The 16,292-nt window shown below is 42.2% G+C and overlaps 1 protein-coding gene across 4 annotated transcripts in view; it reads right to left on the reverse strand.

The window, feature by feature from the left end:
- The window catches only part of RALGAPA2 (Ral GTPase activating protein catalytic subunit alpha 2), a 322,357-nt gene extending 310,753 nt beyond the window's left edge, over positions 1–11,604 (reverse strand). For 2 of the 4 annotated variants that reach the window (XM_059134173.1, XM_059134172.1), the window contains exon 1: positions 11,212–11,604. In XM_059134173.1, coding sequence (XP_058990156.1) covers positions 11,212–11,317 — 106 coding nt within the window. In that variant the 5' untranslated portion in view covers positions 11,318–11,604. The remainder of the gene's footprint in view (positions 1–11,211) is intronic. The other 2 variants (XM_059134174.1, XM_059134175.1) reach the window with 1 other exon arrangement.
- Positions 11,605–16,292: the final 4,688 nt, after the last annotated feature.

Consider the following 16,292-nt stretch of genomic DNA (forward strand, 5'->3'; position numbering starts at 1 on the left):
ATACCAAATTAGAATCCTATCAAAGGTGTATTGGAAAGCAAACACAGAATACCAGGAGGAATCAATAAGGGCAAAAAAACCAAACACAACAGCAACTTTACTAAAATAATAGGTAAATACATTTTTATTTGTAACTATATATCGTAGAGAACTGAAGTGACATTTAAAACACTGGTTCTTGGGGCACCTGGGTGACTCAGTTGGTTAAGCTTCTACCTTCAGCTCAGGTCATGACCCCAGGGTCCTGGGATCCAGCCCTGCATTAGGCTCTCTGCTCAGCAGAGAGCCTGTTTCCCCCTCCCTCTCTGCCTGCCTCTCTGCCTACTTGTGATCTCTCTGTCAAATAAATAAATAAAGTCTTAAAAAAAAATAAAACACTGGTTCCCGTCATTTCTTCATTTGTGACATGTGTATGCATATTTTAAACATATGTTCTAATTTTTCCTGTTAATACATAGGGGCCCTCTATGTACTGAGGATATAACTATATCCTGTCCTATAAATTTCAAATATTTTTCCATTTGATTATTTACTTTTTTTATTTCAGTTAAAATGATGTGTCTGCTTGTGTACATATTTATTTTAGGTGCAGAACGAGAGGACTGGAACCATTCTCTCCAAAATAAACAGCTGCAATATGACACGCACGCACACACGCACACACACACACTCAAGACGATATTTCACTTCTACCTCAAAGTTCAGCATAAGCTCTACCACATCAAGCCTAATTAACCCAAACACATCCTTCTCTTATTAGACATAAAATCCATGGAAAATAGAAGTCTACACTGTTTGTCCCAGAAATATGACCATACAGAAAATAAAACACGTTAATCCCTTTCAAAAGTTGTAAAGAAAGAACATATGCCATCTATTCCCCTCTCTTCCATGCTGTCTTAAAAATACTATCAAAGACCTTATTGAAAGAATTTTTACTAGTTAGCACTAACCCTTTTGGGGATATATTGACTCAGTTTTGGTTTCTATATATTTAAAATTTACAATAGTGTCTCTGCAATTTCTGTTTCCATGAAAGAAGTCTCACCCAAGGTTATCCCTCCCTAAGCCCTCTAGTCCAGCTGCCACTCTTCCCTGACCTCCTTGCCCAACCTCTTCTCCCTTCTGTCCACACAAGTAGTCCTTTCTTACAGCTCTTCTTGGGATCAGAGGGGTGGGTGTGATAATGAGTGCAAGGTTAGGGGACTCTTTCAGGAGACCTTAATTCTCAGTCTCAAATCATTACCATAATGATGGGAACATATGGCTAGTGAGAATCATCTTTGGGGCAGAAAGGCTTTTAGAAATTTTTCAAAACATAAGGTGGCTGTTACTCCCCCAGGGACTTACATCCGTCTATTTGGAAATCACATTTTGGGGTTTGCTTTTTAAACAGTTGTTAATTCCAATTGGATTACAAGCTCTGGCAACCCCAACACTGTGTATAGTGCCTGGTACATATTCTATCTGAATAAAAAATAACCACTAAATAAACAACGGGACTCTCCAGCCAGCTGCCTGGGTTCAAATCCTACCTCTGTCACTTACTAGCTGTGTAACCTTGAACAAGACAGATTCTTAACCTCTCTGTGTCTCATCTGTAAAATGAGGAGAATAATATTATCTATTCCATTTGGGAGGATTACATGAGTTAATTCACAGAAGAGTATTTCTGGCAGTGAGTGGCACATGGAAAGTGTGATTAAATGCTAATTATTATGAGTATGAATAAGGAAGAATGTTTCCAGAAGGAATCAAGATGAACAAGAAGTTCTTCATGTTCTCAATGCATTTATCATCTAGGACAGGAGATTCAGCAGATATAAGGCCAAAGCCATAAATGCCAAATGTGAAGTTCAAAAGGTTACGGGAACTCTGAGGAAATATCATCTCAGGGCAGACAGATAGAGAAAGTTTTTGTGGAAGATGTGGCATGCTCATGCTGTCTCCTGGAAGGGTTTTAGGATGGGCAATACCTTCTGGGGAAAAGGGACAATGTTTCAGTTTGGGTTACCTGAGAAGTAGACACTAAGACATGTGTAGGAGATTTATTGGGGGAACTGGCTGTGAAGGGGAAAAGGAAGAGACCTGAGAAGGCAGGGGGAGGCCAAACCACAGTACAGGTCTGACCCCTGTGAAGGAGACAGGGAAGGAAGGAAGGCTGGAAGGAAGGGTCTCAGACTCCAACTCAGTCCTAAGAAGGCCTTGACCAACCCATGGGGAGTCTTCAAGCCAGTTACTCTTCAGAGGCATCTGGATCTTGCACCAGTGGACGACAGTAGTATTCCCACTTGCTCGGTAACTGCAAGTAGCCCAAGAGAAGCTCAGCTTTGGCTAAGAAGTGTTGGTGAATCCCAAGGGCAGCAGCTGGAGCCATCAGTCAGTCATGACCCTCAAAGCAGAGGCCTGAGCAGCATATTCTCATGGCTCCCACAGTGGGGCACAGGCAGTGTGACTAGTACCTGTGTGTCCTTGAAACCATGGTTGACGTTCAGTGAATTTGTGCCATCACTTAAAATCAAAGACAAAACAATATCAAAGGGATCCTTATCTTTTTAAGCTAAACCACAGTTGCAACAGCAAAAATGACGTATTTACTATTGAAAATTACAACTACTTTGAAAATATCTTTCAGATGTGGTTTCAGTTTGTAAAACAATATAAAAGACATAAAAATGGTTGTGAAATATCTTTTTTATAAGAATCGCAGTTAAAAACTTGAAATGGGCATTCAGAATTAAGTCAGAAACAAAGCTTGACTAAAAATCTAAAAGGTTAAGTCCTTTCTGAACTGGTAGGTTAAGGCAGCATATTAATCCAATGAGAATATGAGAAAACACATTGCAAAAGGGCAAGGTGCCACACAAATACATACAATCATGTTTCATCTTATGTGAGGTTAAGTGGCATTCAAGGCAAAAATGGAGATCAAAATTACCCCCAGCCACTAGTGCCACACCCAGTAGAACAGAGGAGAGGCATGAAGGAAAGATGACCACTGAGAACACAGCACTTTCCCACAGAGGAGAGGCATGAAGGAAAGATGACCACTGAGAACACAGCACTTTCCTGGGCTCACCTGCTACCACTCTGGGACACATGGTCACCAAGTGGAAGGTTAGACAATATGTGTACTCCCTAACTGTCCTCGTTTTATACATATACCATTTCCTGGCTTCTCTCCAAGTACTGAATGCATAAGTTAAATGCATTTTGAGGACGCTCCCCAAAAGAACCACAATAACAAGTCATACAGATTATAGTATTTCCTTTAAGGGGATTCATGGCACAGAAGAGGGAACAAGACATCCTCAGTTCCTATCACTACACCAGTAAGAAAATTGACTCAGCAGTTAAGTCTATTTCTTACCTTCACAGAGAAAACATAAACCATGGCATGAGAGCTCCCTCACATCTAGGACCCCATTCTTAGTTCCTCCAAGTGGCCTTAGAGGAAGCAGTCCCTCTTGTCAAGCTTGATCTCCTGCTCGACGGCCTTGATCCCACTGAATACCCCCACCTTTCTCCACTTGTATTCCCTTTCTCTGCACTGCTTCTTCAATTTTGCTCATTTATTAGTTCCTTCTTCTATGTATATATAAACTCAAATTTGCTCAGCTCTTAAAAAATAGAAAAAGCATATCCACACATAAACACCCACCCACCCATCCTTGACCTGGGATTTCCTCCCTCTCTTTCTGATATATTAATCTGTATTCTTTCCATTTCAAGACCCAGAACTATGACTCGATGGCTAAAGCAAAAACAGGGTGTTACTGGAACCTGGAACCAAGAAGCTCAGGGGTAGAGATGACACAGACATGGCCGAACCTCTTGGCTCACACAGGGTCTGCTGCACTCGTCTCACCCTCCATCTCTCTGCCCCGCTTCTCTCTCATTATGAATTCCATTTGAGGTTGGTTCCCTCCACACTGGGGAAAGATGAACGCTGGCAGGCCATGCTACACTCTCAGGGTCTGCAATCCAAAAGCTTGGGAACTCTCATTCTCCTGCCACTCATGTTTCAAATCTCAGCGAGTCTGAGACTCTTGGGCCCTTCACCAAGGAGACACACCTAGTCTCCACTTAGGTCTTCCTGGTTCCCAACAACTACCCCCACCACAGGATGAAAGCCACTGGACACTTAACTCCATGGTAGCCACACAATTACCTTCACCTAAGTTCCTCCCTCTTCAGTTCCCTCATCCCTAACTTGTCCCCCAGGGAAAAACCCCACATTTGTCATTCCAAACTCACCCCAGACTGCATCTCACTCAGGAAGCACTGGCAACCTCTCCAAAAAGCATAGATCCTGGGCTTCTGCCTTATTAATATCTAATAAACAGCCCTCCTCAGCAGACAGACAGACAGACACACACTCACATTCACTCATACACTCTGGAAAAAATGTCTATGGAACTAAATTTTTTTAAAATCTGAATACAGCATAGTTGTCTACCACATTTATATATTATTAATTTTACAGTACAATACCACAGTCTTCCTTTAAAATATAATTTTAAAATTTAAAGGGAATCAATTTGCTATTTTGAAACTCAATTTTTTAAAATAAATAATTCACTACAGTTTTATCTATTGCAAGATCAGTACTCTAAACAGCTAGTAAAAGTATTCATGCTCAACTGCAAATAAAAGTTTGCGTCCAAGTATTCTGGACCTATCAATTAGCTCTCTTCCCAGAATAAAATGAGGAAGTCAGCCCTTTTCAGTTGTCTCAAACAAAACATCTGAGCTCCATTGGACTTTTATCCTTAGTCTGTACTTCTCTCATCAGAAGTCCAGACATCCCCAAGCCCTAGAAGCAGGGATTGGTGTATCTGAGATACCACGTATCTGTGTCCAAAGCTCATCTTACTTCCAGAGGTTACAGATATAAAATGTTAGTAATTGATGAGAAATTAGCAAAGGGAGCATTATGGCAAGATGACTTCGCTTCAAACAAGATTTGAAGGTTTGAAACAAGAGACCAAACAAAGACTGCCCGAAGAGCCTGACATTACACCTCAGGCTTTGCTCTGGTTGTAGAATGTCCTTTGGCACTAACATCCATGCAAATATTTTACCACCTGCTAGGCCCGCCAAGGGCACAGAGAGGCCAATGAACAGGAAAACACAAAAGGAGTCTTTTTATCTTCTGCCATGCTGAAATCAAATATAGCCTCGAGTCTCCGTAGAAGAATCTAGTAAAACAGACCAGGAAAAGAGAAGCAAAGTCAAAGCAACATTTTTGGGACAAGTGCAAAAACCCTAGGGCTTTTTGGGGCACCTGGGTGGCTCAGTGGGTTAGGGCCTCTGCCTAAGGCAGAGGCCCTCTGCTTAAGAACTCAGTAGCTCTCTGTGGCTAGTGGCGTAATACTAGACAGAGCAGGGTTAGCATTTGGGAAGTGCAGTGGGAAGGCAGGGCCTCTGCCTTCTTAAGCCCTGATGTCATGATCCCAGGGTCCTGGGATCGAGCCCCGCATCGGGCTCTCTGCTCCTCGGAGAACCTGCTTCCTCCTGTCTCTCTCTCTGCCAGCCTCTCTGCCTGCCTGTGATCTCTGTCTGTTAAATAAATAAATAAAATCTTTAAAAAAAAAAAAAAACACCCTAGGGCTTTTGTTTATATATCAACATTCACTGTGGTGGGTAAATATATTTTCTGATACATAAATATGCTTTTGAGTCAGATAACTAGCAGAAACATAACATGGCCTTTAGAATCAGGAATCCCAGCTCTGCCACATATCAACTAGGTGCTGACAAACAAGTAGTTAACCTAGCTGAGTCTCAGTTTCTGCTTCTACAGGTTGAAAGAACCCTCCCTGCATCAGAGGTTGTGGTAAGATATGATGGAACCATAATGAAAATAAACCACCTTATCACAGCTTTCTATCCTACTATTAAGTTCCAGACCCCCTGTCCAAAAACCTTCTAGACATTTCCACTTGGATCTTGCCCTTTTCTCAAACTCAACACCTCTAACACCTAATTCATCTTCCCCTATTATTAGCCAGGTTCTCCTCCAACACCTCTGGCTCTCCTACCTGACACTCCCATTCTCCAAAGTGCCTACCGCCAATTATCAAATTACACAAATGACTTTATTACTAGTCGGACCACAATGCACATGGTAGTTTCAATCCTTGCTGCTAGGAGGCTGGAACAACACTTAGGAAAGAGCACAGTAAATTGAGTCATAAACATGTTCAAACCAAAAAATTTGAATTCAATGGAATCTGTCCTAAGGAAATAATGTAAAATAGAGAAAAAGCTACTTCCCAACATGTTTAGAGCAGTATTATTTAGATCAGAGAAAAAAACAAAGAAAAAGAGAAAGAAAGGAAACAATTTGACCATCCAGGAAATGTAAGCTAACTTACAATACACATTTTCAACAAATGTTTGTAATTAATAAAAATGAGAGAAAAATGCTAATAATAAAATAAGTTTAAATGGCAACATTTAAATTTTAAGTGAACTTGCCCCTACCTAAAGGAACAGATGCTTGGGATATTTGGGAAATACCCCAAAATGTTCCATTTTACTCTGTCAATATATCGACAGCATTTGTGTTCTCTCCTCACTGGTTCCAAATATTTGCCCCAAGCCCTGATGTCACTTGATTTGCCTTGACTACAGCCTCTTCTCCCAGATCTCTTCTGCTTCAGACTGATCACTCCCCGCCTGGCTTCTACAAACCTGTTCCATCACTTCACGGAGACAATCGCTAGTTCCCCCTGCATTGGTCCTTTGAAATCCCACCCTCCTCTCCATTCACTGAGCATCTTATTTCACGCCCTTGTCATTCGTCTCTTCCTTTCCTGCCAGCATTGTCACCTCTCCCATCACCTTCCAATCCATTTTCCTGGCCCTGCTGACAGCCAAGCAGCTCTCAGATCTTATCATGTGAGGTACTAAGAGTTCTTCAAGAGGGCTCTCTCAGCTGCAAGGTAAGGTAGGAGCTTCCAACTCAGACAAACAAGACCTTTTCTGATCTGCCCCCAAACTGCCTCAGCTTCTGCCAGTTAGGCTGCCACACCTCTCCTCCAACAAGATCCCCCAGTTCAATTTACTGTACTTTCTCTACCCCTGGCCTACATAGCACTCCAGTCATGCCTCTGACACTGTGAACACCCTCAGGGCAAGAATTCTAGCACTCTGTCTCATGACCAAGATCACCTTGTGACTCCCTCACTGGACAGAAGGAAGGAGCAGGCTGGTGTTCCTCACCTTTCTACATCATTGCCATGTGTATTTCCACTACCAGCATCCATCTCCCCTTGCTTGGAACTGCCTTCCCACTGCACTTCCCAAATGCTAACCCTGCTCTGTCTAGTATTACGCCACTAGCCACAGAGAGCTACTGAGTTCTTAAAACATAGCAAAATCATTTCAAAATGAGATATGCTAGAAGTGTACAATACACACTGGATTTGAAAGACTGTATGAAAAACAGAACGTAAAAATAGTAATATTTTATATTGGTTACCTATTGATATAATACAGAGTAGATCTGTGGGATAAAATAAAATGTATTATTAAAATTAATTTCACCTCTTTCTTTTTACCTTTTTAAATGTGGCTACTAACAAATTTTAAGTTACACATATAGTTCAGTAGTCTAGCTATCCTTCAGGGACCAGTATGAGGAAAACCTTCTTCAAAATGCCCTCATGTTTGTGCCACTCTTAATGATCTTATTTGACCTCTTGAAATCCTATAACAGAGTGCAACATTTAAGCCATTACCTAATTTCATACCACATTATATGCTTACTATTATATCAATTCTTCTTGCTTTTTTATTCCATTCCTAAATGGGGATTTGTAGTAGGTACTCAATGTTTAATTAAACATGGGATCTTTGCTGGAGCAACAGAGCAATACACAGAATTTTTTTGGTTTCTGTTTTGTTTTGTTGACTCACTTACTCTTCCATTGATGATTTCAACAATACAGGCAGAACTGGAAGTCAGGGGACCAACTAGCTCTTTGTTCTACCTGTAATTAACACAATGCATACAGGCCATAGTCCATTGCTTGGCCTCTTTTAAGGTCTGTCTGGGCCTCAGAATCCCACCTTGTAAAGTAAGGTTAAAAATATCAGGGCAATCTGTAATACAGAGCCAGATAAAAGGAACTAAGCAAATTCTAACTGGAGCCATTACCATGAATGAGAAATACTGTACTTTCCTGAGTTTGTCACATGTATCTCAGCCAGTTGTCTTTAACATAGACTAAGTTTAGAAAGAGAGAACAAACTTAAAGCAATTATCAAAATATAAGGGGTGGTGTGGGAAAGAACCTATCAAAATACTTGTCTTAGCCTATTCATGATGGTAGGCAAGTAACAGGAGAGGAACCTATTACATGCCTCTTACAAGCTGAAGTAGTTTATACATTAGACTCACAATAACCTTTACAAGGCAGACATTACCATACCCATCTGACAGAGTAAATAAACTGAGATTCAAAGACAGGCTAAGTAACCAGACAAAGTGATGCCGCCACAGGCTGGAAATCCAGATCAGTGGTATCATCTTTGTATGTAAAAAAGCACATCTCTATTATCACTTGAAGACAAAATATGTGAAAAGCAAGACTATTACAGAAATATGCAAATAAAAATACAACAATAATGTCCATTCGTTTCCTTCAAATGGTTTTCTTTTTTTTTTTTTTTAAGATTTTATTTATTTATTTGACACAGAGAGAGAGATCACAAGTAGGCAGAGAGGCAGGCAGAGAGAGAGGAGGAAGCAGGCTCCCCACTGAGCAGAGAGCCCGATGCGGGGCTCAATCCCAGGACCCCGAGATCATGACCTGAGCTGAAGGCAGAGGTTTTAACCCACTGAGCCACCCAGGTGCCCCCCTTCAAATGGTTTTCTTGATCCTGGCTAATTCCTGTCTTTTAGATCAAGAGGCCATTTTTTTCTAAATAGACTTTTTTCTTTAAGTAGCAAACAAATAAGGTATATGATGTACTAGGAACTAGTACATTAATGTACTATATTTCTTTAAAGTCTTTCCCAACCACAGTTGTCAACCAAACTCTACATTAGACATTTTAACTAGAAGTCTTCAGACGCATTTATAAAAATGTAGTCCCTATGGATAAAGTTGCAGCAAGAAAGTACACTGAGTCATTCCACAAACAAATGCATCCTCAAAAACCGAATATTAAAGAACCTCTCTATTTTACAAAACTGAGATCATAATGAGCTCAATGAAATGAAAAAAGAAAGTTCCTCAAAATAAGATACTGCACCTTAAAATGAAACCACAATTCCACAGCCTTGAAAACAAACTACTTTCTCAGAATGGTAACAATGTACTGTGCATCTCTAAGAAGCCAAACTCATCTAGGTTTAATTGATTCCGCCTTTACAAAATGGAGCCAACTTAATCCTGCAGACTCTGACAGAACAAAAGTTCAAATTCTCTACCACAGGAAAAGTCCCAGAGTATCAAATCCTTTAAAAGACTGTTCCTTTATCAAAAATGTCCCTGCAGTAGGTGTTTATCACTCACTAGAACTCTGCACAATGCAACCTGTGTGAGCATGAGACTTTACTACAGGGAGGAGACAGTTCAGTTTACCAAGGACATTTGACTTCACTTTCATAACTCTAGAAAACTAATCTCTCTTAACAGTAAGTAATTAATTTACATTCATTCCAAACTGAATGGGATAGTGTAAATCTCAAGGAGTCTGAGATTGTGAAGACTGCACTTGGAAAAACCAGGGGTGTGCGTGTGTGTGTGTGTGTGTGTGTCTTTCCTCAGAGGTACTTCACAGGGTATAAATAGAAATAATTAGCAACTTTTAATCTCATGAACAAGATCTTTACTTAAAATTCTCACATATAGGGGCGCCTGGGTGGCTCAGTGGGTTAAAGCCTCTGCCTTCCGCTCAGGTCATGGTCTCAGGGTACTGGGATCCAGCCCTGCATCGCTCAGGTCATGGTCTCAGGGTACTGGGATCCAGCCCTGCATCGGGCTCTCTGCTCTGCAGGGAGCCTGCTTCCTCCTCTCTCTCTGCCTGCCTCTCTGCCTACTTGTGATCTCTCTGTCAAATAAATAAATAAAATCTTTAAAAAAAAATTCTCATATATAAAAGGAACTCTTTTATGTCATATTTCCTCAAGTGACAGACACATTAAGACTGCGTGTCCTAAATCAGGTGTTTTTTTTTTCCCCCTCATTTTACAAATAAAAGAATCCAGAGGAAACAAAGTGTCCTTTTCTCAGCCCCCCAAAAACACTAGGGACAACACAGGTAGCACAGGTGTTTGGTCCTAAACAAAAGTTAAGACTAAGTAGGGAAGAAAATGGAAAACAGAACACAGCCTAGCAAAGCAGCGAGAGATCACATGCAGCAGGTGACAGGAAGCCTTGGGGACACTTCACAGCCACAAGGATGAGCTTCATGGCAGGTCAACTACAGGCCCCCTGGGCTCCACAGAATCTCCACCCAGCAGTCCATAAAAACGAAAGAAGGAAATAACTCTCACTGTCATCCCGGCAAGAAAGCAGCAGCAGCCTCCTTGAACCCAGGAAAGCCACCCCTCCCTCCACAAACAGGAGGAGCCCCCTTCACACCAACCACACTAGGAAGCCCAAGAGGCCAGACCCAAAATAAAAATAAAAATAAGAGGAGCGCGGGAAGATAGACGACAGCTCAATTAAATTTATCCTGGGAGCGCTGGGAGGCTCCGACTCTCTGAAGACTCCGACTTAAAAGTAAAAATAAAATTTAAGTGGGGAGCAGCCCACAGAAGAGAGGACAGTTCAGTTAAGTCTGGGCTGGGAACACTTGGAGACTCCGTCTACTTCGGGTGTCAGGGTCCAAAATTAAAATTTTAAAAACGAGAGGGGGAGGTGTCAGTTTATTTTCTGTGTGTGAGTGTGTGTGCGTGTGTGTCTGTGTAGCACCTGGAGTGCAGGATTTGCCAGGGAGGGGAAAGTCGCGGGTCCGCCGGCCTTGAGGTGACCGGGAGCAAATCCGGGGTAAGTTTACACTCCGGGCGACAGGCAGCCCCGAGGGCCAGACTGCCCGCTGTCCGGGAACAGTGCTGGGCCCCGGAAAGGGGGGGTCTCTCACACCACCCTCTCATGTCCCCCGCATGCGGTGGGCATCCCAGCCCCGACCCTCCCCCAGCACACATCAGGGCAGGAACCCCCGAACCCGGGGACCCACAGCGGGCCTCACCCAGCAGCGCCCGCAGGTGCTTCAGGCGCGTCAGCACGTCCTTCTTGGGGTCCAGCACCTTCTGGGTGGACTTCCTCACGTCTCCGTGGCTCCTTCGGGAGAACATCCCGCCGCGGGAAACCCGGGCCCCGCCGGCGGGGCAGGAGGCGCCTGCGCCGCACTAATCACCTCATAGGGTCCGAGTCCGCGCGTGTCGCGCCGGCCACTCGGCGCCCCCCTGCCGGGCCACCACCGCCGCCTCAGCTTCTGTCCCTGCCGCCACCGCTTCGGCTGTGCCTCCAGGAAGGAGGGGCGGGCCGGTACGGCGAAAGGCGGGGCAGGAAGGCGGTGTTCGACGCGAAATTCACAGCCCCGCCCCGCGGGAGGTGTGGGCCGTCCCTTCGGGATCGGCGCAGGCGCACGCGATTTGGACTCGCCTCGCGGGACCGCGCCGGTAGCGACTAGTGGGCACCGCGAATCACAAAGAAGCTTGGATCATGATCACGCTGTACTACAAGTCCCGGAATGCATTGCGACAGAGCCCTCCAATCATGTTCGGGTGTCTTAGGCACGATGGGAGTTCATGGGTGGGGTCTGTTACGTTCTTCCTCCTCACCCTACCGTACGCTGCAAGACCTCTAGGGAAATGTAGTTCTTCAGGGGGCGGGGCGCGGTGACTTACCTTTACAGAGTCCCCAAGCCTCTAGACAGCATCCGCCTGCTCCCTTCCTGGCCCAGAGCTCTCAAAGCCTCACTCCTTGCCCTATACCACCAAGCCATTTTCCTCTAGTGCAACGTGAGCCACAGTAACCACAGTAACATCTCTGTAAGGAAAGCTGTGAAGGCTTTTATTTTATTTTTTAAGATCTGTGTGTTTTGTTTGTTTTTTGTTTTTTTTGGGTATTTTGTTTTGTTTTGTTTTGTTTCAGGGCTTTTAAAATACAAACTATTTCGTTTTGACTTCTAGATACACACTAAGGAGGGAGGGAGTCGAAGTCCCTTTGGCCAAACTAAAATCTGAGCTCCAATTTCACACGAAAATCAATGGCTTTGGCAGCAGAGTGAGCATCTCTACACTCTGGTTCCTGGGATCCAACTTTACTGGGGTATGAGGTTCCCTTGCTCACACAGGTCCTCAGAATCTTGTCTCTTCCTTTGTGGGAAGTGCACGTTCTTTGTGTTGTGCAAGGCTGCATAGCAATCCAGTAGCAGAACCAGAAATGGAACCTGAGGGACCTGACTCTCAGGCTGGTATGCTTTTTGCAGGTTAGGTGCCTGTAACCTGGAGCAAAACTTTGAAATGGAAAATGGCCTGGAGAGTTCTTACTAGAGATCCGTAGGATTATTTACATGTATCTGGATCCTCTGACACTCCAAATTTTGACATTTGAGCAAGCACTTAACACTGGGTGTTTAAAATCATAGGCTTTCCATCCAATTGGGACAAGACAAGTTTTCTCATTTAAGGGAATCTGTAACTTGGGGGAAGAGCCAAGAGATTTACATAGCTTTGTAGTCTCATAACTAGTGTAATATTTGTCCTCTAGAAGCACTCACTAGAAGTTTATTAAATAAAATGGAGTAAGAGCTCGTTCTATCTATGCTATTTTGACAACTCTAAAAATAGGCTCTAACAACTAAAAGAAATGTTTTCACATGCCCCGATGAGATAAATATCCATATCCTAATCCAAGGAATGTGTGATTGTGACTGTTTTTTTAGAAAAAGGATCTTTACAGATGTTATTAAGGATCTCAAGGTAAATCCTCTTCAATAATCTGGGTAGTCCCTAAATCTAATGAGTGTCTTATATTTATAAGGGATGGAAGAGGAGAAGACACAGAGAAGGCCATGTAAAAATGGAGGCAGAGATTAGAGTCATGTAGCCATAAGCCAAGTGATCCTGGAGCCACAAGAAGCTAGAGGAAACAAGGAAGGATTCTCTCTGGAGGTTTTCCAGAGGGAGCCTGACCCTACCAACACCTTGATTTTAGACTTCTGAACTTAAGAACTGAGAAAATAAATTTCTGTTATTTTAAGCCACCTCATTTGTGGTACTTTGTTGTAGCAGCCCTAGAAAATAAATAGCACCAGATACTGGAGACAACCCAGTGTGAATATCTAACAAGATCAAAATGACTGATACTGATTATAAAACTTCAAATAAATAAAAAGTCAGGAATGCATAATGATACTCAGAAGAATGCTTTTTGGTGTCCTAGGTGAGTGTTTCAAGTGGAAGACATAGCTTGTACCTTTGATAATTTGGGGCAGACTTTTTGTTAAGAATATATTTGGGGCACCTGTGTGGCTCTCAGTTGGTTAAGCATCTGCCTTCGGCTCAGGTCATGATCCCAGGGTCCTGGGATCAAGCCTCACATCAGGCTCCCTGCTCAATAGGGAGGCTTCTTCTCCCTCTCCCACTCTACCCTCTCTCTCTTTAAAAAAAAAAAAAAAAAATTATTTATTTATTTGAAAGAGAGAGAGAGCTAGCAGGGGGTGGGGGGGTAAAGAAGGAGGGTAAGGGTGGGGAGGTAAGGGCAGAGGAAGAAGAAACAGACAGACTCTCTGCTGAGTGGGGAGCTCCTTCCAGTCTTCAGGCAGGTCTCCATCAAAGGACCCTGGGATCAGGACTCAGCTCAGCTCAGAACCCCTGAGCTGAAGGCACACACTTAATCAACTGAGCCATCCAGGGGACACCAGTGGCCCGGGTGACTAAGACCCTTTCTCCATAACAAATGGGGAACCTGATCTGAATTGGATGTGTGTTTTAAGATTCTAACCAGGGAAGAGTGCAAGGCTTTAGAACTTTATAATTTCCTCCATACATCACTTACCAGAAAGGATCACGTTTTCCTGATGACCGCAAATTGAATTCACGTGTTCAGGAAGACAGAGCCCAAGAAACCAGGACAGAGTAAGGGAAATAAGACACTGAGAAGTCCCAAAGAATAAAGAGAAACACATATCAATTCTTGATGTTTGTAGGAGGATTTTAGAATTTTTTTTTTTGCTTTTGTATCCTATTTACATAAATTCAAACCAACATGTATTTAGTGAACAAGACATATCTTTAAACTGTGATGACCATAGATTTTGACTTCCCATTCTTTTCTATTTTACTGAAAATTGGTATTTCAAGGGCCATGTGAAAACTGCAACTCCTACCATCATTGATGTTAAATACTTACCAAACAATTCTAACATTCATCATTGTTGGGCTTATACACAGCACAGGGTCAGGGTCAGAAGTCAATCAATATTTGTGGAATAAATAAACTCATTCATTCATTTCTTCATTAATATCTCAGCATTCTTAGGTAGTGTTGTTTGGAACCATGTTTTCAATTTGATGTGTTTATGCATCCAAATTTTAAATCTATCCCTCTTTCCTCAGAAATCTTTCTAAAATATAGGCAAACCTCTCTGTTTTCTTAAACAGCTTATTCATTGTTTAGGAAACCATACTTTGTCCCACCCACCCACTCTGATCCCCTTCATCTCCTCCTAAATGAGTGTTGCCACCAGACACAAAAGAGATACACCTGTTAGATCTTCCCCATCTTATTTTGACCACTTCTTGACCACAAATTCAGTCACTGCTATCAGAGACAATTTGTTTGCCTTTTTAACTTCCATATTAGAATCTTTCTGCATGTTTAGACCTGCCAGCTCTTAGTTTCCAGATAATCTAAAAGTTAATGTATTTTACTTTCTAATTGTCACCCATCAGAGTTTTTCAGTTTGGAAGGATGGGGATTTTTTCCATATTGACTAAAATATCTTGTGCCTGGCTCATTAATTCTAGTTGTCGTGTATATTCTATTAATTTTGGTATATGGAAAAATTCAGCTGTTAGCTGCAGATTTTCCTATCAGATAAGCTCATTGTTTCTGCTCTCAGGAGTAAGATCTTTTCCTATGTCAGACACACTGTGTCTTCATTTGGATACTATTGCCACAGAGAGCCAGCCCCAGTGAACTTCTGTGACATAGTCTATTTTTATTGGCCATTGATTGGACCTTTACATTCCTATTTTATTTAAAAACAAACAAACAAAAAAAGCTATCGGGGCACCTGGGTGGCTCAGGGGGTTAAGCCTCTGCCTTCGGCTCAGGTCATGATCTCCAGGTCCTGGGATCCAGCCCTGCATCCGGCTGTTTGCTCAGTGGGGAGCCTGCTTCCTCCTCTCTCTCTGCCTACTTGTGATCTCTCTCTGCGTCTGTCAAATAAATAAATGAAATCTTCAAAAAAAAAAAAAAAAAGCTATGATCCAATAAATTAAATTTTTTTCTTATATTGGCTCTTACCCTGATATTTTGAATTCATTCAGTGTTTATGCTGTGCCCTGAGAATCTGCACCTATCTAAAATCCCTATGAAAAAGGGGATACCCCTCCATAAGAATGAAATGCCAGACTCAATGCTAAAGAAACAAGAAACCCAATGTCCTCATTTTCCAGATGATATATTATTGTAGACACCGAAAATATACTTTTTCTTCTCCAAAAAGTTTTCCTAATAGTTTCTTTCCTTTCCAAATATCTGTCAAATAAGGAGATTTAATACTTAAGCTTGACTATAAATCATTTTATTTTATTTTTATTTTATTTTATTTTATTTTATTTTAAAGATTTTATTTATTTATTTGAGAGAGAGACAGTGAGAGAGAACATGAGCGAGGAGAAGGTCAGAGGGAGAAGCAGACTCCCCATGGAGCTGGGAGCCTGATGTGGGACTCGATCCCGGGACTCCAGGATCATGACCTGAGCCGAAGGCAGTCGTCCAACCAACTGAGCCACCCAGGCGCCCGACTATAAATCATTTTAGATGAGAATTTCACTTCAGGAGATACTTGAAAAAGTTTTTGGAAATGTACTAGCCATATTGATATGTCTGATGGACACTTGATAACAAAGCAATGCATTAAGTGGAGGAAAACCTAATCGTTTTTCTAAATTTAGTCAAGCAAATGTTTTCACAGCTGTGCATTTCAACCATATGTCATCTGGTTTGGGTATATTTTCATTTTTTTTAATCATCAGAACAGTATTAACATTTCAGTGGTGAATTGTGGAAACATGTCAAAATTGGAAAAATTCA

This window comes from Mustela lutreola, chromosome 9 (genome assembly GCF_030435805.1).
Source record: "Mustela lutreola isolate mMusLut2 chromosome 9, mMusLut2.pri, whole genome shotgun sequence".
Taxonomy (NCBI): Eukaryota; Metazoa; Chordata; class Mammalia; order Carnivora; family Mustelidae; genus Mustela; species Mustela lutreola.